This window comes from Orycteropus afer, unplaced genomic scaffold, assembly GCF_000298275.1.
Source record: "Orycteropus afer afer isolate SDZICR_OR568_19922 unplaced genomic scaffold, OryAfe1.0 scaffold00154, whole genome shotgun sequence".
NCBI lineage: Eukaryota > Metazoa > Chordata > Mammalia > Tubulidentata > Orycteropodidae > Orycteropus > Orycteropus afer.
Window position 1 is genome coordinate 6232719 of NW_006921741.1, and position 22167 is coordinate 6254885.

The window sequence follows — 22167 nt, forward strand, 5'->3', positions numbered from 1 at the left end:
TGAAAAATCTTATGTACGCCCATAGTTCCCCTTAGTGGCCACTTCTAACTCCAAATTGCCTTTTGTGAAGTTAAGCCATCGAGAAGTAAGTGTAAGAATGGGTTAACTAGAAGTCAGAGTTCTGCTAGGAGGTAGCCCAAGTTTATTTGCGGGTGATCCATGAGAGAAACAGGCCAGTGAATCTGATCATTAATTGGTAGCCTCCTGGCAGGTGGAATATAAAGAGAATACTTCTCCCCTACAAACTGTTTCAATATGCAGTGTTGAAAGGTCTGATAACATTTTGGCTTTATAAACCACACCTGAACTGTGTCCTTGGCTGGATCCACATCTCTCGTAGGAATGATGGCTTTTGTAAATGGAAAGCAAGTGATCACTATAACTCTGTGCACTGGTATATATTATGCAGTCCTGTTCTAACTATTTATAGAGGGGTAGGTAGGAGAAAAGGAGTCCTGGTGGTGCAGTGGTTAAGCATTTGGCTGTGAACTGAAAAGTTGGGATTTAAACACACCAGCTGCTGTGGGAGAGAAAGATGTGGCAGTATGCTTCTGTAAAGATTATAGCCTTGGAAATCCTATGGGGCTACAAAAAGGGTGTTGGGGCTTCCTAGTCTGCCTTCCTCTAACTTCACTAGGAGGAGACAGAATCAGCATCAGCAGTAGCAGCCCAAGGCTGATTCCTGTGAGGTGGAGGTCAGACATGCTGCCATCCTCCAACCATTTTGCCAGTTCCGACACCAACTGTCCCTTCCAAGGCACTCTATTTCTCAACGGAGTTCGATAATTCATTGCAATGGCCACACAGAAGTCACAGACAATATGATTATGTGGTTTATTAGGGAAGCAACAGGTTGTAATTCAGGTTCAGGGAACACTCAGGATACAATTCTTCAATCAGGACAGCCTCTCTTTGGCCTCTTGGCCTGGCATCTGTCTTGCTCAGTCAAGTGTTAACAAAGCTCTTAGCTCTGCTGACAGGTGTGCCCCACTCCACTCACAAGCCTTCTGCCTGAAAGCACTCAGCTTTTGGCCCGTGGACTGGCAAGCCCGCCACTCTGTCTCATGCCTTTCTCTTGGTTCTGCTACCTCTGCTGCTGCTCTCTGCCAAGGAGGTCCAGTGCAGGGATCTTGGGTCCAAGGATGCACTCCACTCCTGGCTTCTCTGTCTCAATGGTAGTGAGCTCAACCTCCCCAAACTCCCCATTTTCTGCTTGTTGGATGGCTCATTTTAAGCTTAGTGAGATAGTGAAACTGACCAATCCCCATGTTAGGATTTCATACACATTATTTGTATGGTCCCACCCCCACAAGGTGCCATGTACCTTATTTACCTTATTAACAAGCCATCCAATGATGGCAATGGTGGGCCACAAAGCATCTTACGTAGTTTCACTCAGTCATCTGGGGGAGTCACAAAGACCACAGCTAGAACACCAATATTAAGTAATCCATTGCCCCATACAGGCAGTTCTACTCTATGGTACGGGGTCATTATGAGTCAGAATCGACTTGATGGCAACAGGGTTTTGTCTGGGTAGGGGAGAATGGTCTCTATTCATTAGCCTATTCTAGAAATTTCATGTAAATGGAATCATTATTTGTCCTTTTATGTCTGGCTTATTTCCTTTAGCATAATATTTTCAAGGTTAATTTACGTTGTAGCATGTAGCAACACTTTATTCCTTGTATGGCTGAATAATATTCCTTTGTATGAATGTATGGGTTTCCACCTTTTTTGCTGCTGTGAATGCTGCTGCTATGGACATTGGTGTACAAGTAACTGAATCCCTATATTCACTTCTTTTAGGTAGATACCTGGGAATGGAATTGCTGGGTCCTATGTTTAGCTTTTTTTGAGAAACCATCAAACTGTTCTCCACAGAGGGTGCACCATTTCACATCCCCACTAGCCATGTTCAAAGGTTCCATTTTCTCCACACTTTGATCAACACCTGTTCTTTCTTCTTTCTTTTCTTTCTTTCTCTCTCTCTCCTTTCTTCTTTCCTTCCTTCCTCCCTCTACCCCTCCCTCCCTCTCTCCCTCTCTTTCTTAATTATAGCTTCCTAGTAAAGGAGCTCTGGTAGCATAGTGGCTAAGGCACTTGACTGCTAACCAGAAGGCTGGAGGTTCAAACCCACCAGCCACTCCTCGGAAGGAAGGTTGGGCATTCCTACTTCCATAGTGATACTGCCTCGGAAACCCAAGGGAGGGTCGCTATGAGTTGGGGCCGACTCGATGGCAAACAACAACAACAGTAGGAGTGAAGTAATATCTCACTGTAGTTTTGATTTGCATTTCCCTAATGACTAATGATGTTGAGCATTCTTTAGGGAAATGTCTATTCCAGTCCTTTGCCCATATTTTAATTGTGTTTATATTTTTGTTGTTGAGTTGTAGGAGTTCTTATGATATTAAACCCTTATTAGAAATACCATTTGCAAATATTTTCTCCCATTCTGAGGGTTGTCTTTTCAACTTTCATTCGTGTCCTGTGATGCACAAAAGTTTTTAATTTTTAATGAAGCCAGGAGCTTATAAAAATAAAACACTTCTAGTGGTCTTTGAGGATTGGCTCTGTGTTTGGGCACTCCTTTGACTCTCAGTGAAGCTAACACTGAGCCTAGAGATCAGCACAAGGTGAGAAGAGTTTCCTTATGTCTTTTCTGAGTATGTGCTTTGGCATAGGTATGTGGTTAGCTTTCTAAATTCCCCCTTGGACACTTTAGAATGCCATAAGTCCCCAAAGAAACTCTGGCTTTGCTTCCCAGTCCTCTGGCAGCCTATTGTATGTCTCAAATGCACTCATTTACCCTAGACAACTACAAGTTGATCGTTCATCTTACAGTGTGAGCAATGCCAGCTGCTGTCACTTCGGTATTATTTTTTAAAGTTCTGTTTCTGGACACTGAGAAAAACATCTTAGATAAGGAGATGTTTGACCTGACCTAGGAGGATGGTCACAGTTTCACCCACTGAATATCTAAGGGATAGTCTGAAGAAACAGCTTGAACAGAGGAGACAGAAATAGGAACTTGTTTGAGAGGAAAAGCAGAGTTCAGTTTTAAGTATGTTGAGTTTGAGGTTCATTTATATTGGCCTTACATAAAACTTGAAGCGTGAAAGGTGAAAATCATTGATATTTAGTAAGATCTTCAGATTAAAGAAAGAGTTCACAAAGTCACTAAGCAATTTTTAATTGAGAATTTCTAAGACCTTTTGTTTTTGGAGGAGCTCTGGTGGTATAGTGCTTAAGGTATTTGACTGCTAACCAGAAGGCTGGCAGTTCAAACCTGCCACTCAGAAGGAAAGTTGGGTAATCTACTTCAGTAGTGACACTGCCTCAGAAACTCAAGGAGGGGTCACTATGAGTCCGTTCAGACTCAAAGGCAGTGGTTTGTTTTTGGCTTTTATATTGATTTTACCAATATTAAAAAAGCTTATGTTTAGCATTTGAATGGAGAAGCACAATTGTGTGTGTATTTAGAAGTCAAATAGCACTTCACAACTTTAAAGTTTTATTAGTGTATTATATGTCTGTGCTGATTACTGACTTTCTGGCATCATCTTTGAGGCTGAAGATAATTTTGTCAGATTCTCAGTCACTAGTTTCTTATCTAATGATGTTTGTTCTTACTAATGCATAAGAAAACAAAAGAAACCCAAGCACAACTGATCATTTTGTCAGAACCTGACCTAGAGACTCCATTACCATTTTCAGTTCTTTTTTTGACTTCCTGTTTCCATAAACTTCATCAAATACCTAATTGGCACCTAGGCATTATAGTTAAGCACTCACCTGCTAATTGAAGGTTGGTTGGTGGTTTGAATGCACCAGTGACTCAGCAGTAGGAAAGATCTGTCAGTCTCTCTTGTGAAGACTACAGCCTAGAGAATATTGGGCAGTTCTACTCTGTACCTTATGGTGCAGCTCTGCTATGCCACATGGGGTCACTGTGAGTGAGAATCAACTCAGTGACACCCAAATAGCAAAGCAGTTAGATAAAACATTAGATTGAGAACCAGTGACTATGTGGGCATGCTCTTGGGTATGCTCTTATTTCCAAGCTGGAGAGTCAGAGAGAGTCAGGCTCCCGATCTCCAGTTCATTGATACTTCTCAGCTCTAGTGGTCCAAAGTGCAGGGGCCTGTCAGTCATCATGGAGTCGGAAAGTCTGTTTCTTTGTTCCAAATACATTCTTTTCTCTGTATATACAATAGACCTTTAGATAACTTTAAGCTGTTCTTTACTAATTGTTCAAGTGAGTGTTCCAAAGCCATATGGAGTCTGTAGACAGGGAGCAGACATTCAGCCTCTGGTCTAGTTAGCTCTTTCCCCTGCCTCACATAAGAGCAGAGTAGGACCCCAGTGCATAAACTGTCAGGTGACAAGGTCTCTCATGGGGATCTACCTTTTAGCCACAGAATAAAGAATTTTCAGCCCCTAGTTTCTTTTGACCAGGAGCTCTGGTGGTATAGTGGCATTTGGCTACTAACCAAAAGGTCGGTGGTTCAAACCCACCAGCTGCTCCAGAGGAGTTGAGGCAGTCTGCTTCTGTGGAGATTTACAGCCTTGGAAACCCAATGGGGCTTGCTATGAGTTGGAATCAAGTTGATGGCAGTGCGTTCGGTGTTTTGGAATTTTTTTGTGTGTCAAATTTTCTTGCTTGATATACTCTCACTGGCTGTGTACATGTCTTCCTTCTGCTCTGCTTCTGTATTTGTGTCTGCAGTGGGAGAGGCTCTGTAAAAGGCAGCGGGGAGCGGGGGAAGCGTAGGGTGGATCCATGAGTGCTTCCCAGATGCCTCTGGTTTTCTGCTGAAGCACCTCAGATGTGGCATTATGAGGATTAATTTTCATTCCAGGACTAGCCCCTCTAATCTACATTAGAAATTTCTAACCTTTCTATTGACATTCCCTTTGCCCTTTCCTTTTTCCATTTGAAAGAATCCTGACATTAACTGCACATGACTCATTTTGAGTTACATGACTAGCCAAAACCAGGATTTAAATGTTTCTCTTTAATCCTCACATTTATTCCCTGATAATGAGAGAGCAGGACGGATTGCCTCATTTTATACCACATTAGTCTGATGCTTAGTTGTTTTTACAAACTTATAAACAGACAAAGCCATAGATATTGACTCGGCTAACTTAAGCAGAAAGGCGCTCTGGTGGCACAGTGCCTAAGACATTTGACTGCTAACCAGAAAGTTTGCAGTTCAAATACACCAGCCCCTCCATGGAAGGAAGATAGGCAATCTACTTTCATAAAGATTTACTGCCTTCGAGACCCAATGGGAGTCACTATGAGTCAGAATCTACTCAAGGGGAGTGTTGGTGGGTGGAACTTAAGCAGAAGGGAATTTATTGGAGGCTATTGGGGAGGTTCCAGAGTGCTGTCAAGCCAGGAGAATCACACTTGGAAATGAGTAGAAATCAAGGAGGCTGTGGGCGGCTGGGCAGTAGGTACTCCAGCAATCATTGTAAAGCAGGGCAGTGAGGAGAGTGTGCCATCCCTTCAGTGAATCTCTTTCACTTTCATGCTGTCCGTATGTCACTGGCTCATCTGGCTGAGTTCTAGAAAATAGAATGATAACTGAGCTTGGGTCACATGCCTGGCTACTGGTCTTGCTGGTTTAAGAAGGACAAGGATCTGTTCCCTCAGTTTCTGTAATAGAACATGGTCATTAGGAATTACTATTCCACCAAGATGACACACAATGTGGATGGAAATCTGGATGCTCTTATTGCTGTTGTTACTTGTTAGGTGCTATCAAGTCAATTCTGACTCATACCAATCCTATGTATAACAGAACCAAACACTGCCCAGTCCTGTACAGTCCTCACAATCCCCACTACACCTGAGCCCATCATTGCAGCCACTGTGTCAATGCACCTTGTTGAAGGTCTTCCCCTTTTTCATTGTCCCTCCACTTTACCAAGCATGATAGCCTTCTCCAGGGAATGGTTCCTTCTGACAACATGACCAAAGTAGGTGAGACAAAGTCTGGCCATCCTCGCTTTTAAGGAGTATTGCAGCTGTACTTCTTCCAAGACAGATGTGTAAGTTCTTAGGCAGCAAAAACAAAACAAATGCCAACCAGAGTGATGATGAAGCAGTTGAAATATAGGAGAAGGGATGAGAGGAAACAGGGAGCAAAGTGATGTAAAGTGGGAATAGCTAAAAGAACAGGAAATATTCACTCAAGAAAAAATATTCTTTAGCAACAATGCATCTACTGTTGTACCCAGGCTATAAAGGAGATGCTCGGAAGAGAGGAATATGCCAACACATGACAACGCAAATGCACTAGGAAAGTTTATTAACTAACTTAAGTTAGGGTCTTTGCCCTTACCAGGTCAGTGGCTTAAGCAAAAGACCCCGTGCCCCGATATTCTCACAAATTTATGGAACAATATGGGGAGGGGCAGCACCAGGGCAAGAGGGTACAGATGATTGGTTGTTGCTAAGGGATTTAGGGCAGTGATCTAAGATGTTGGGGGACATAAAGAAACCCCCTGGCTCCAAAGTTCACTTAGGAAAATATTATCTAGGGAGGATGCAGCTCAGGTATGTGGGAGACTTTCAGGAGTCGAGCAAATCTCTGATACGTGCTGAATCCGGATGGCTTTTGTGATGCGTGCTGAGTTCGGAGGAAGTTCCTTGATACCTGCTGAGACTGGAGGGCAGATAAAGGCCCTAAAGAGTCCAAAAGTTCTGTTAGTAATGCTGACACTAAAAAGGTTTCTGGTTAAAGATTTTCCTGGAGGCTACTAGAGCTCTCAGACTCACACTACATATCTGTCATTGCAGCTTTTTTCTTTAACACGCCTAATCTTAAAACCTCCCTGAAAGCTAGGAGTACAGAAAGCCTATCTTGGTGAATTAGAAATAGAGTCACCCTCATCCACCACTAGATGGTGCTTTACGTATAGTGTGACCTGTGGATTTCTTTCATGTTCTCAAACACCTGTAAATTTTCTAAGCACTTTTCTTTAACAATCAATCAAGAAATATTATTTATAGTATTATTTCTTAGCTCCTATTGGAGACAAGAAATGTTCTTGAGGGACACTTAGCTGTACAGGTAGGCAGGGGAAGGTTTCCTGAAAGCATCTGAGGCTTGGGTGCAAAGACATGGTAAATTGAGATGGTAATTCCAGGCTAAGAAGGAGCCACCAAAAATAAAGGCTTCAGAAATCATAGTGCCTTCTAGGAATCTTGAGGTTCATTATGCTTGAAGCTTTGGGAATAGAGAGGGGGTAAGCTTTCCAGTTGCAAAAAATAGGATGAACAAAAGGTATGAAATACGTACACATATATTTAGATTGAACTATGGTTATTTGTTTAACTTATTATCTGACTCATCTCAATTCTACATCCTATGACTTAAACTTGAAGAAGTGGGTAGTCTGTGCAGAGTAACTAATCTCTTTCCTTTAGAATTCCCACTGCTTGCCTTACCTAATCCTTGTTTTCCAGTTTCCCCGTTTCCTTGTCCTTTTTTCTTTCCCTGTGCTAGGGATATATTGGAACAGACTCATCACAAATGTTTATGATGGAATACTTAGGCTGTGTGCACATGTGCGTGCACACACACACACACAGGACAATCAGTCCCTCTAGGACTGATGCATTCTTTCTGTTTGCATCTTATTCCATGATTAAAACAATTATTATTTTTTGTGCCTTTATGATATGCTAGGATACTATATTAGCACTTTACATATGTTATCTCATTTAATCTTTAATACAACCCTGGAGTTATGATGATACTTCACTGATGAAACTGAAACTCAGAGAAATTAGCTTGCCCAATGTTTCCACAACAGAAAATGAGAGGCCTAGGATTTCATTTTCCAGTAAATGTTCCCATAGGCAGCTTCTTTACATTATTCATGTCTCTGCTCAAATGATCCCAGAGAAGCTTATTTTGTTGTTGTTGTTAGGTGCCGTTGAGTAGTGTCCAACTCACAGCGACCCTGTGTACAGCAGAACGAAACACCGCCAGATCCCACACCAGCTTCATGATCCTTGCTATACTTGAGCCCATTGTCGTAGCCAATGTGTCAATCCATCTTGTTGAGGGCCTTCCCCTCTTTCGCCAACCCTCTACCTTACCAAGCATGACATCCTTCTCCAGGAAATGGTCCCTTCTGATAACATGACCAAAGTAGGTAAGATGAAGTCTGGCCATTCTTGCAGCTGTCAGTCAACTACATCAATCATCCTGTGGCCAGCCTTCCCATGACTAGCACTTACCTTTTTAGTTACTTGGTAGCTGCCTCCCATCTGTTTCAGAAGTTTCTCTAATTAGTTGCCATCTGGCATGTAGTTTTTTTTGATAATATCTAATGAAATACACATTCCACTTTAATGCAGTACTCTAAAGAAAAGAAAAAAAAAAAAAAAAAAACCTCACTGCCATCAAGTTGATTCTCTTAACAAGCCCCATTGGTTTTCTGAGGCTGTAAATCTTTACAGAAATAGATTGCCCCATCTTCCTTCCACAGAGCAGGTGGTGAATTATGAACAGCTGACCTTCTGGTTATCAGCCAAATGCATTATCCACTGCACCATCAGAGCTCCTTAATGTAGTACTAGAGAATATAGAAAGGAACTCTGGTGGCACAGTGCCTAAGGCATTTGACTGCTAACCAGAATGTTAGTGGTTCAAACCCACCAACTGCTCAGTGGAAGGAAGATGGGGCAATTTACTTCTGTAAAGATTTACCACCTTGGAAACCCAATGGGGGTCACTATGACTTGGACTCGACTTGATGGCAGTGAATTTTAGAGAATATAATGGTTTATGAGTGATTAGGTCATCTCATTCCAAGGAATTTAGGAACTACTCACATCTTCCAAATGAAGGCTAGAGCCCTTTGTTTAGCGTTCTAGACCTTTTGTAACCTGGCCTTGTCCCAAACAGAAGAACTCTATCAGATTATTTGCTGTTCCCTGAAATTAATCTGCTTGAAATGACCTTTCCCAATCTCTTCTCATTGAAATATTTCTTATGTTTCCAAAGTTTGGCTCAAATACCCCCTTCCTTCAAGAACTATCCCAGTTAGAAGTAATCTTGTTCTCCTGTACTCTATTACATTGTCTTCACACCTCTAACATGACACTTAATATATACTTACAATGGAGTTGCAGTGCACAAGCACTTAGTTTATGTGAATTCAAGTCTCAGGAAAGTTGAAAGAGTGAATTTAAATTTAAACACTTCAGTTTTAACCACCAGTCCTATATCAGTTAGGGTTCAATAAGAAAAGCAAGACCCATTATGAGTGACAGAGAATAAGGGATTTATTATGGGCATTAGCCTATAATTGTAGGAGCTAGATAAGCAGCCTATGAATGGTGTTGGTCCTAAAATCAGTAGGGCCAGCAGTCAGAAAGAAAATATAGTCATTGTGGTAGTTCACTTTGTGTGTCAATTTGGCTGGGCCTGGTTGAGTGGCTGGGTAGCTGGACATAGTATTCCCTGTGATGAGACTGATAATCAATTCCATGGTGGTATCTACTGTGAATAGCTGAGTAGCTGCTTTGGGTATGTGGGAGCTGGAGGCAGAGCTGAAGCCCAAGGCTGAGGGCTTTCACCCAGCCCCTAGAGCCTGGCACTTTGAAGTCAGTCTTAAAGCCTCCAGACTGTAAGGGAATAAACTCCTGTTTGTTCAAGCCATCCCATTTGTGGTATATTCCTGTCAGAGCAGTACTAGGTAACCAGAACAGTCATGAACTAGAGGAAGAGTAAGTGACAACTGGAATGAGTGAGGATAATCTGGAACTCACATGGATCAACTAGGACCTTTTAGGACAAACTTCTGTCTTTTCGCTACATCCAACCTCAGTGATATGAGTGACCTATAGGATGAGCTGACGACCATTTTATATTCCCACCAGCAATGTATAAGGGTTCCAATTTTTCCACATTTTCAACAACACTTATTACTGTCTTTTTAATTATAGTCAATCTAGTAGGTATGAGGTGGCACTTCATTGTGGTTTTGATTTGCCGTTCCCTAATGACTAAGGAGGGAACTCTGGTGGCATAGTGCCTAAGGCATTTGACTGCTAACTAGAAGGCTGGTGGTTCAAACTCATCACCTACTCCTTGGAAGGAAGATTGGGCAATCCACTTCCCTAGAGATAATGCCTTGGAAACCTAAGGAGGGTCACTATGAGTCATAAAAGGACTTGATGGCAGTGAATTCCGCCACCCCCCATGACTAAGGATGACGTTAAATATCCTTTCATGTGCTTATTGCCCATTTGTATATCTTCTTTAGAGAAATTCTTCACGTTTTTAAAATAACATTATAAGTCTTTTACTGTTGAGTTGTAATTTTCTTTATATATTTTAGACACTAGGCTAAATACACTAGATACTAGACCAAATGCCAGTAGGTATAAATCAAATATGATTTGCAAATACTTTCTCCCATTCTCTGAGCTGTGTTTTCACACTCTTGATTTCCAAAGTTTTAAATTCAGATGAAGTCTATTTTTTTTCAGTTGCTTGTGCTTTTGATGTCATATCTAAGAGACCATTACTAATCCAAGGTTACACAGATTTTCACCCATGTTCTTTTCTAAAAGTTTTACAGTTTTAGTTCTTATATTTAGGTCTTTGATCCATTTTGAGTTAATCTTTGTGAATAGTGTGAGGTAGGAGCCCAATTTTACTATTTTGCTGGCCATCCAGTTGTTCCTATTGATTCTTTTAAGTAAATATTTTTCATTGTCTTGTTATCCTGAAGTGAGGTTTATTGGTAAAAACTTATGTACTCATACTAATTAATTTTAAAATTAATATAAAGCCATACCTCTAGTATAAATGGAGAAATAAAAGCTAAGTAATGTATGAAATAAAACATATTTCAACATATATATGTCCAGGCATGACTACACTGAAAGAAACAAGTCACAATAAGCTTTCATACAGGAAGACTCAGGAATGCAGCTATAAATGCAGACTGATTCAGGCTACTCAGCAACCAGCAGCCTTGTTGCAATGATAGTTTTCCAAAATGATGAAGAATTTTTAAATTCTGAAAAAAAAAAGCATAATCTTCTCAAAATTTACTTCAATTTTTCAATTTTGAATTCTTGGAAGATTAAATGATAATAAAATTAAGCAAAAAATACTTTGTATTTACAAGTAAATTGGATTTTTTTCTAGGCTCATAAGCAGCTTCCCCTCCCCCCACCCATATGAATCTGATGGTATATTCAAAGGGGGGGGTATGGGACAAGTCTTCATTGTGCAGGGATGTCTTGCATGTTGCAGGCTGTCTAGCATCCCTGGTTTCTGTCCACATTATGTGTCAGAAGTTCCTCCTACCTGCCATCATTGTGACATTTGCCATCATTGTTCTGCATTATCTATTAAAATTGACCCTGTGCCTTTGCCATGATTCAGTAATCTGCTTCTCACTATATACACAACAGAGATGAGTACATGTGTACAACAGAAGTTTTGTACTAGAATTTTCAAAGCAACATTCCTAATAGCCCCAAATTGGAAACAGTTGAAATGCCCCTCAGTAGTAGAATGGATTAAAAAAGGAACAATATACAACAACAAAATGGATTAACTGCTACTACACAAACTATGGTTGAATCTCACAAACATAATATTGAGTGATGGAAGGTGACACACAAAAGAATACATGCTATGATTCCAAAAGTTCAAAAAGAGACAAAATTGTCCTATAATATTTGACGGAGCAGTAATGAGATGTGCTTCAGTAGTACTGGTAGATTTCTATTTTCTGACCTGGGTGGGGTTTATATGGGTGTGTTGAATTTGTGTTAATTCATTACAGGTAGGGCAGAGAGCCTGAACACAATTCCTAAGAGTGAGATGAGTGAAACGTCTAAGGGGGAAAATAATTTTTAAGAAAGCAACCCCCTCCCTAAACCTCCAACTCTCCATTTCCTAGGAGGGGAACCAAGGTAAAATCAAAACCAAGAAACAAATTACAATTCAAGCTCAAATCCTCAAACAGGTCCAGAGACTCAAATGTCCACCACTCTGGGCAAGTCATTCCGAGATTTGTCCAAGACGATTACAAAAGGTTAACCCTAATGACTAAGTCTCTTCCCCATGCGGGGAAGGGAAAATAACAAAGTTTAAAAAAAGAAAGAAAAAATTAAGTTGCTTGGTGATCTCTCCAAGCTCCCAACCGCCAGGGCAGGCTGGGGCTGGACGCGTCATCCTAGCAGGCGGGGCCGAGTCCCCACTTTGACGCTATAGCAACAGGGCGAAGCATTGTTGCGTCATAGCAACGCGCTCTGCCCTCCCCTCAGCTGGGCCCACTCTACATTTGTCTTTCACCTTTCGTGGTACTTCTTGCTCAGCCACCTTCCACTTGTTTGTTGGGGGCTCTGTGTGGTAGAGAGGGCCCGAACTTGCACCTCCGACTGAGGAGTGGGGCAGCTCTCGGGGCTCCTGCGGTGGGAGCCTCCGGAAAGCCAAAGCAGGAGGGAAGGAGGGCGAGAAAGAAGATTTACGTTTTTTTTTTTTTTTTTTAAGGAAGAAAAGTCAGAAAAAAGAAATCAAGATTTTTGTAATTTTGATTTTTTAGAGCACACCCGGAGCTACGGGGAGAGACCTGGAGAGTGGGAAAATCACTTGTACAAATTTCATATAAGAAAGGAAGAAAAGACCAGTCGAGACTCCGTACAGAGGCTCGGAGTCGCGGAGGCCGGCAGCAGCCAAAGCTGACTGGGGACTGGAGATGTTGGACACTATCGCCTGTGCCGTGCAGGAGCTGGGCAGGCAGGTGTTGCCCACGCTTCCTTCGCTGACCCAAGAGGGTAAGCGTCATGGAGTGGGGACCCTGAGAATGAGACTTCCGGGCACTGTGGTCTTTCTTTATTAGCTGGAGAGGTGGGGCTGAAGTCTTGCTTTCTTACTTCTCAGCTCGGGCCTGGAGTGGCCGTTGCCTTGACAACCACCTGTTCATCACGTCAAGCCCCAGTCGAATGCTGAGTGGGATAGGTTCTTTATTGGTTGCCCTAAGGAGGGAAAGGGGCTAGTTGCAAGTTTTGATTAAATGAGATAATGCATATTCAGCATTTAGCTCAGGGACTACAACAAAGTAAGAGGGCAATAAATGTTAGTTAACTCCTGTTTCCCTCTGGGGTAGATGAGAACCCTTGTGCCAATTCTGAGAAACAACCCTAAAGTAAAGCTGTTTTACAGCAAGGGTGTATGGCTCTGTCTCAGAGTTCATATAAAGACAGGGCTGCTTTTCTCACCCTTGACATCTTGGGGTTGTATTAAGAAAGTGAGATGGTCATAAAAAGATAACTGTTTGGAAGTGTTTGGGTGAGGACCTGGTAGCTTGTTATAGAAAACTTAATCTGCTTTAGTACGATTTCTTAAACGAGTCATCCCAAAGTAATGTTGAGATCTGCCTGCAAGCGATAGAATCCTTGGGAAGAAAAATGCTCAAGAAATGGAAGCTATTATTATCATCAAGCCATTACAATTTAGGCTTTACCAAATTATTTTCCTTTCCCAGGATTACTTCTATTTTTTTTCCCTTTCAAAATAATTCTAAAATAAACACTAAAAAAGTTGGCTGGGTTAAAAATAATTGCTCTATTTATAAATAATTTATTCATTCAAATAATTTTGAGGACCTACTACCGTGCTAGGAGCTCTGGTGGTGTAGTGCCTAAGGCACTTGACTGCTAACCAGAAGGCTGGTGGTTCAAACCCACTAGCCACTCCTCAGAGAGGAGGTTGGGCAATCTACTTCTGTAGTGATGCCTCCTCGGAAACCCAAGGAGGGGTCACTATGAGTTGGATCCCACTGGAGGGCAGTGATTGCTTTGTGTTTTGCTATGTGTAGCTTAGTGGCTAAACCACTTGACTGCTAACCAGAAGGCTGGTGGTTCAAACCCACCAGCCACTCCTCGGAAGGAAGGTTGGGCAATCCTACTTCCGTAGTGATACTGCCTCGGAAACCCAAGGACGACTCGCTATGAGTCGGGTCCGACTGGACGGCACATAACAACAACAACAACAGGCACTAGAGAACTGGCAGAAAACCCTTGAGATTTACAATCTAGTGGGGGAATATACACGTTAATCATATTAAGACAGAAATAAATGTAAATTTGTATTTGTGGTAAGTGCTAACAGGAGGAGATGTATGGTACGATGACTTTTTTTTTTTTTTAAATTGTGGTAAAAATATAGCAAAACATTTTCCATGTCAACATTTTTCAAGTGTAAAGTTCAGTGACATTACTTAGGTTCATGTTGTGCAACCATCACTGCTATCAATTTCCATATTTTTCCATTTTCCTGTCCATTTCCATATACCACTATCCTTTTCCCTTAATAGAAACTCAGTGTCACTTACCAATGACTCTCCCTTTCCTGCAACTTTTTTTTCCCATTTTTAAAACTTCTTTTATTGTGAAAAAAAATATATATATATATATATATATATATTCTCAAAATATTTGCCAATTTGGCATTTGTTACATGTACAATTCATTAACATTGATTGCAGTCATCGTGTTGTACAGCTATCACCACTATTACCAGAAACTTGGTGTCCCTTAAGCAGTGACTACCCCTTTTCCCTGACAACTAATAGAGGTTGAAAATAACTGTGTGTGTCAAGATTTTCTGAAGAAGGGATAATTTGAGCTGTGATGTGAAGAATGGAGTTCCAATTTAGTAGGTGAAATGGATGGGAAGGTGGATGGAGAAGAGATGAGAGTGTTCTTGGCAGAGGAAATGGCAAGGGCAAAAGGTTTGTGGTGGTGGGGGAGCATGGTATGATTGAGAAATTGAAAGAAGGCTACTCCGTAGTTATCAACCAAACCAAACCCACTGCCATCAAGTAGATTTTAACTCACCACAAGGGTATAAATGAGGCAGGAGAGAGGGAGAGGCCAGGTCATGCAAGGCTTTGTAAGTCATATTAAGGCGTTATGTTGGTCTTTATGTTAAGAGTGATGGGAAGTCATACCATGTTTTGAAACCAAAAAAACAAAACTCACTGCTGTTGAGTTGTCTCCAACTCATAGTGACCCCTCCTTGGGTTTCTGAGGTAGTATTACTGAGGAAGTAGATCGCCTAATCTTCCTTCCGAGGAGTGGCTGATGGGTTTGAACTGCCAGCCTTCTGGTTAGTAGTCAAATGCCTTAGGCACTATGCCACCAGATCTCCTACCATGTTTTGAATGGGCAGTAAAGAGGAAGTGGGTCAACTTGGTCAGGGTTGTGTTTTGAAAATGTCACTTTAGTTGCAGTGAGTGTGGAGAATGAATTGGAGGGCCAAAAGTGCCTTTAGCAGCAGCCTAGGTGAGAGCAAATGGTAGCTTGGTCTAAATTGCTAGCAGTATAAGTGGAGAGAAATGGATAGACTAAAGGTTTATTTGGAGTAAAACCCACACATTATGGTGATGGACTGGATATGGGGGGTGGGTGGGGAGGAAGTAGAGAAATCTCAAGGATGACTCCTGAGTTCCTGGCTTCTGTAACTGAATGGATGATGATATACCATTCATTGAGACAGAAACCTTGAAATAAAGACAAGAATTAAAGGAAGGAAGATCCTGGTTTTAGAGACATTAAAGAGACTTTGTGAGATATCCAAGTAGGCAATTGGATACACAGATCCAGAATCTTAAAGGGGAAATCTAGGCTTGTAAATGAACATTTGGGAGTTATCTGCATGTAGGCGATAGTTAAAGCCCTGAGCATGGATGTGGTTGCCTAGCAGAAAACATAGAGTTCAAAGATAAAACAGCTTAGAATTCCCTGAAGTATCTTGAAGAACTCCAACATCTAACTGGCCTGAGGAGGAGAAGCCTAAGAAGGAGACTAAGAAGAAATGGCCAGGGAGATAGAAAGAAAACCCAGGAGAGTACTTCATATAAGCCAGAAAGAGAGCTGCTTAAGAAAGGAGGGCATGGTCCATAGTGTCAGATATGACTGAAGGGTCAGAAGAGATGAGAACTAAACATGCTCCTGAATTTATTGACAAAGAAATCATTGATGACTTTGGCAAGAGCTTTATTGACTGAATGATAGAAGCAGGATCCAAATTACTATTTATTTTACCAGCTCTCACAAATGATCTGTTCTAAAAGGGATGAAGATGAACTGATGAACTCCAAACCTCAGCAAGACATCTACATTAGCTTTTCATCATTGTATATTTTAAATCCTGATGCTGCCTTACATTTCACCAGAGTTTAATATTATACAATTATAGTACTTAGAAAGTCCATCATCATTTTACAGATGGGAACTGGGTGACCTGTTGAAGACTGATAATCCTTGGAAGCAGAGGACCAAAGGTCTTCAGACATGTAGCACACTGCTCTTTTCATTATATTCACTCTGGGAATATGTCTCTTTGTTCAGATAGCCCCTTAAGATTCTCTTAATATTCTGTTTGCATATTGGTATTTTAGTTTTAGGAAATAAGTTTAATGAGGGAACTTATCTTTTATTTTTGATATGTCCAATTCAAGCATATATTCTATAATTTGTATAATGGGCACTTAGTTCTTCATTATGATGATCATATATAAGATATTCTACTCTTCCACTTGGCATTATGTTTTAAAATACGGTTTTGAATACAGCAAATGTTTGGAATATGAAACCAAATGGAATTTGTACTGAATTTAGAAGGTATACCTAGGGATTAGTTCTTGATAACAGTGGTTTTTGATGTTTTAGTGCTTGGAAAAAATAATAAATAACCCCAGCTTTCATAAACATAAAAATAGCATACAGTTTTTTTTTTTTTTCTGACTTCTAACTGAAAGATTGGAGGTTTGAGTCTACGCAGAGGTGCCCTGGAGAAAGACTTGGTGCTCTACTTCTGAAAAATCAGCCATTGAAAACCCCCTATGGAGCCTTCTGGTTAGCAGTCAAGTGCCTTAGGCACCAGGCTATGAGATGTCAGTATAGTCAAAATTAGAAGTCAGAATGTGAAAAATGCCCAAATGTTTTCCAGGTGAATTGCAGGGATCTAAAGTTTCCTAAGGAGCTCTGGTAGCATAGTGCCTAAGGCACTTGACTGCTCACCAGAAGGCTGGTGGTTCAAACCCACCAGCCGGTGGTTCAAAGGAAGGTTGGGCAATCTACTTCCATAGTGATACTGCTTCTGCAACCCAAGGAGGGGTCGCTATGAGTTGGGTCTGACTGAACGGCACATAACAACAAAGTTTCCTAAAAGATTATATGCCTGTTTTTCTTTTTCTTCAGTGAGAAATAGCAAATTACAGTTTGGAATAATTAAAAATCCTTGTAACTGGACCAGTAAGCAACATCATAAATGGAGAAAATATTGAAGCAGTGATTGTGAGGATGGTATAGGACCAGGCAGTGTTTTGTTTGTTGTACATAGGGTTGCTATGAGTTGGAACTGACTCAATGGCACATAACAACAACAATCAGTTAGATTTTTTCTTGAGCAAAACAACATGGTACATTGAGCATCTCATCTAAATGAAGAAAGATGATCTTGAAATCTACAGTTAAGCTCAGTCAAGTCTTTTCACTAGGATTTGGTTACAACCTATACAATTTCTCCTGGCACTAATAAATAGTTTCTTCTTTGGTACAGTTGCTTTCTCTGAAATCTGACCTGCATTTCATGACTCTAGTGGAAAAATTTTTGAAGTTATACAAACATAACAGTTTTAACTTAAAAAACATTGAAAATTGCCCAAGTAAATGAGTATTAAGATTCCTAATTACTAGTAAATTAATGACACTTGGTCAACACTGAAAATTTTAGTTCAGTATACAATTGGGACTGGTTGAAAGTCCTTCTTAGTTCTTAGCAGCAGGAGAATTATTTGGGCTGTGGGAGTGGGGAAGGCAGTGCGGAATGCAATAGATTGGGTCGAATAGGGGAAACCCCTGATTATAATGAGCTGTGCATCCATGATTTGGAGTGAAGGGCAAAATTGGGCACTGATGCTCATGGTGGCATGTGACCCTAGTTTCATTGGTGAGTGAATGAGTTTCTACCACTAAACTTGTTTCCAGAAGCCCATGAGAGTCACTGCTACTTCTCATCTGCCAAATCCGCTCCTTCCCTGGCCTATTAATAACAGTATGTATGATTCTTGTGTGCCATAATTAAAAGATTGGAAGCTTCTCATTTAGTTAGTGGTTTAAATTATTAGAAAAAGAAGTTAGACTCTGGGAATATGTTTCTTTGTTCAAATCAAGTCAGCAGTTTCCAAAATGGGTGACACATTGATCTTTTGTCACTAACTGCATCTATGTCCTAAAGTGATAACCTGGTAAATGTCACTGTTCTTGATCTTTTATTTTGAGAATTTAAATTTAACAACCTTTTAATTTGTATAGTGTACTTAATTGGAGAACATCTTTAATAAACACATTATTAGTTTGAGGACAGAGATGTCAACACAGGAATAATTTTCTGTATTTTAAATATTAGTCATACCCAACAACATTATTAGTTAATGGCAGCTACTTACTCTGCTACCACATTTTTTGGAATGTAGCTCAGAACAAAGAAATAAACATAGAAGGCCTCTGATTTGTTAAAGTAGTCAGTGAAAAGTGGATACACTAATTCACAATAAACTCAAGGGAATGTTTTTAAAATTTATTATTTTAGATATTAAGTACATTTATGGTTTCAAGAACATAGCAGATGAGAAATAGTGAATTAGGAATGGAGGGAGCCTGTGGAGAGAGTGGAGTAGAGAGAAGTGACAGCTGATTGTCTAATGGTAAAAAAAAAAGAGAATGAAAAGCAAATTCAAGAATTTAGCAAAAGAGAAGTGTGGGGCCAGTCAATGTATAGACAAACTTTCATATCTCAGTAGCCCTTGGCCTTATTCCTGTGTTATAGTATGGTATAATAGTGAATGTTCATATTAATTACATGGCACAGAGTAGATACTTGATAATACTTGTTCAATGGGTAATTAAGAAAAAGTTACAGAGCAAGGAAGAATGAGAAAAACCAAAGATGCATGAAAACAATTAGTCCAAGGGACTAGTGGACCATGTAAACCTCAGCCTACATGATCCTGAGACTGGAAGAACTAGATGGTGCTCAGCTACCACTGTCAACCACTTGGAAAGGGATCGGTGCCGGAGATCCGGGATAAAGTGGGAGAATACTGTGGAACAGAAAATCATAGGAAAGACAAGCCTTGTTGGTCTGATAGAGACTGGTGAAACCCTCATGACTATGGCCCCTAATCACCCTTTGGGCCTGGAATTGAACTCACTACTGTGGCTTCCAGGCAAACAACAGGCGAATAAGGTGAACATTTACACCAGATAGGTACAGTCCTTAGAACAATCAAGCATGGGCAATCAGAAGGGTAGTATTTGCACAGGGAGATAGCTCAGAGGGCATGGGAAAGAAGGACACAGTGAAAAACTAACTACAGGGAGGAAGTGGGTGGAGAGCCATTGCACTGTGGGGATTGCAATCAATGTCATGAAACAAAATGTGTATGAACTCTGGTATGGAAAATGAATGTGCTTTGTAAACTTTCACCCAAATCTGGGATTGTTTGCTCAGCATACAGATTGAATAAGTATGGTGAAAAGATACAGCCTTAATGCTCACCTTTCTTGATTTTAAAACTTGTTTTAAAATTTGTTTATACTTAATAACAGTATTTAGTTTACAATAGGAATTACTGTCATTTGAGTCTGCATTTCATATTTACTTCCCCCCCCCCTCTGGGACATAAGATATCACATAGGTGCTTATACAAGTTAAATTATTTTTGGTTTTCTTGAATTTCAGAAGTCTCTACTATTTGGGGGCATGTGTCAGAATTTGTGGAACATCAGCTAACTCTGCACAAGGTAGGATTTATACTTTCATTTTAGTGTGGTAGTCCGAAAGATCTTTCCTTCATAGTCATGTATTGTTTTGCTGAGAGCAGAAAATAGACTTCAGAGCCGTCTGATTTCACTTTCAGCCTTGTGATTTTATGAAGCTCATGCTTAGGAGATATGGATAATAGATTTAACAAACAGAGTATCCTTAAGTAAGGAATTTGTAAGTTCTTTTAAGTAATAATAGAAAGTAGTGCTGATCAGCCTGAGTATGTATAGAGGAACTAGAGGAGTTCTGTTTATCTGCAATCTGATAATTCCAGGCAAGACTATAGATGGATACAATATGTCTTGTCTTGTTTCATTGCAGGGAATGGATTTTAATTGGAATATAATAAGAGAGTCAGGGACTCAGCTTCCAAAAATAAGAAACAGGTCCAGGCTGGACTATTTCCTCATAACAAGTTTTGGGTTGGCATGCCATAGAACTGGAGAGAGATTTTCGGAGGAAGTTGGAGGGAGCTAGGAAGCTGTGGATCTGGTAACATAGTACGTAAGGCATTTGACTGCTAATCAGAAGGCTGGCAGTTCAAACCCATCAGTCACTCCTCACAAGAAAGATTGGGCAATCTACTTCCGTAGTGATACCACCTTGGAAACCCAAGGAGGGGTCGCTATGAGTTGGAATCGATCAGATGGCAGTGACCTTGGTTTTTGGTTCAGAGGACCCAATATAACAACAGTTGGGTGGAATTCATCCTCCAAAGTTATTGTTTTTGTCCTGAGAATTTGAATTAGTATTTACCACCTAAAATTAGGAGTTTGTATAAAAGTTTGTATTTCACCCCCCTATTTTCTCTTGAAGAATCAGCAGATCTAACAAGAGTGTGGTCTTCCATTCCAGTGTGGTGATAGTTGGCTGGAGCTGACAGTAGGGACATGCACATTCCAGCCTTTATATCTCCTGTGGCTATGTCACTCCCTTCCATTCTTTCTTGGTCCCTTAGGCATTTGAGTTTGCAACCCTTGACAAATGATTTCTCCAGGGAAATAGAAACCTGTTTGATAGCCAATAGTATTTGCATTCAGGAAAGACCAGTGCACTGCAGCATTTGCTTTGGATGCTGGGTTGCCTGATTTGAAGTCAGAGATATAAAACCTAAATGAAGGAATGAAAAAGGAAAGATTCTCATGCCCTTTAAAATTTCCTCCCTCTAATAGTAAATCTAAGATGTAGATTAAAAGAAGCTGTGGCATCCATATACGTTTTCTTAGTTGTCCATAGCCTTCTAATGATATGGGGGTGAGGGATGTGATGTCAGTAAAGTATCATGGGTTGATATATTCCAACAGATTACATTTTATACTAAATTTACTTGAAAACTTATTTAGAGTCATAAAATGTTATAGCTTTAAGGGATCATAGAGATCACTGCATTTTGAAGACGTGAGCTTAATTCTCTTCATATTCTTTGGATAACTGCAGAATATCATTTTTCTTCATACATTCAGTGAAATTTCTTTTCTCTTCTTTTTTATTTCAGGGCGTGCAGATTCCAGGGCTTGGAATTTTCACTTTCACAAGACAAAAGCTTGATGTGGGAAACAACAAATTTATTCTAATTCAGAGGCCCGTATTTATTATGGCAGAGAAGTTAGTACAGCTCCATGGACTTAAACAAAACAAAGTATATATTCCTGGTAAGTCATTTTAAGATTTAAAATTTGCCCAGAAGGTTATGGGCCTGAGGATGAAAATGAAAAGGCAAATTGGCAAAAACAAAACAAAAAACAAACCCAAACCTATTGCCATTGAGTTGATTCAAAGGTTGGCCAACTAATACTTTATTTGAAGCTATCACTTTTCACCTGGTACTTTGACAGAGGCAGGGGCTGAAGTGAGGGACTGAGGAAAATAATATAGAGTCTTTCTGTGGGCCATTTTAAACCTCAATAACTTAAGAGGTAGGCATTGAGAAGATTTGATGTGATATCAAGGCAAATTAATATAAAAGCCACATCACAGTGTTATATAGAGATATTCTTATTTTAGAACCTAAGAAACTAAAAGCAGTTATAAAGAAAAAAAAAATTAGCTAGGTTACTTGGTTGGAAGAACTATAGTCATTATCAACTGCGAAAAAGATTATTAATGTTTCTATCACATATATAATCTAAATCAGTCCATTTTATAGGTTAGAAGTTTAACAACTCCATAAAGACTCAATCTATATTTTTCTCCTAACCTCAAGCCAACCTCCTTTCCTCCCTCCCTCCCTCCTTCCTTCATTCCTTTCATATTTATTTACTGAGGACCAACTATG

General features: G+C 40.2%; 1 protein-coding gene across 1 annotated transcript in view; it reads left to right on the plus strand.

Annotated features, from left to right (window-relative positions):
• The first annotated feature begins 12753 nt into the window (after positions 1-12753).
• CCDC81 (coiled-coil domain containing 81) overlaps positions 12754-22167 on the plus strand; it is a 68237-nt gene continuing 58823 nt past the window's right edge. Inside the window, exons 1-3 of the mRNA XM_007946288.1 lie at positions 12754-12832; positions 19809-19870; positions 21388-21544. Of these exons, the coding sequence (XP_007944479.1) occupies positions 12754-12832; positions 19809-19870; positions 21388-21544 (298 nt within the window). The remainder of the gene's footprint in view (positions 12833-19808; positions 19871-21387; positions 21545-22167) is intronic.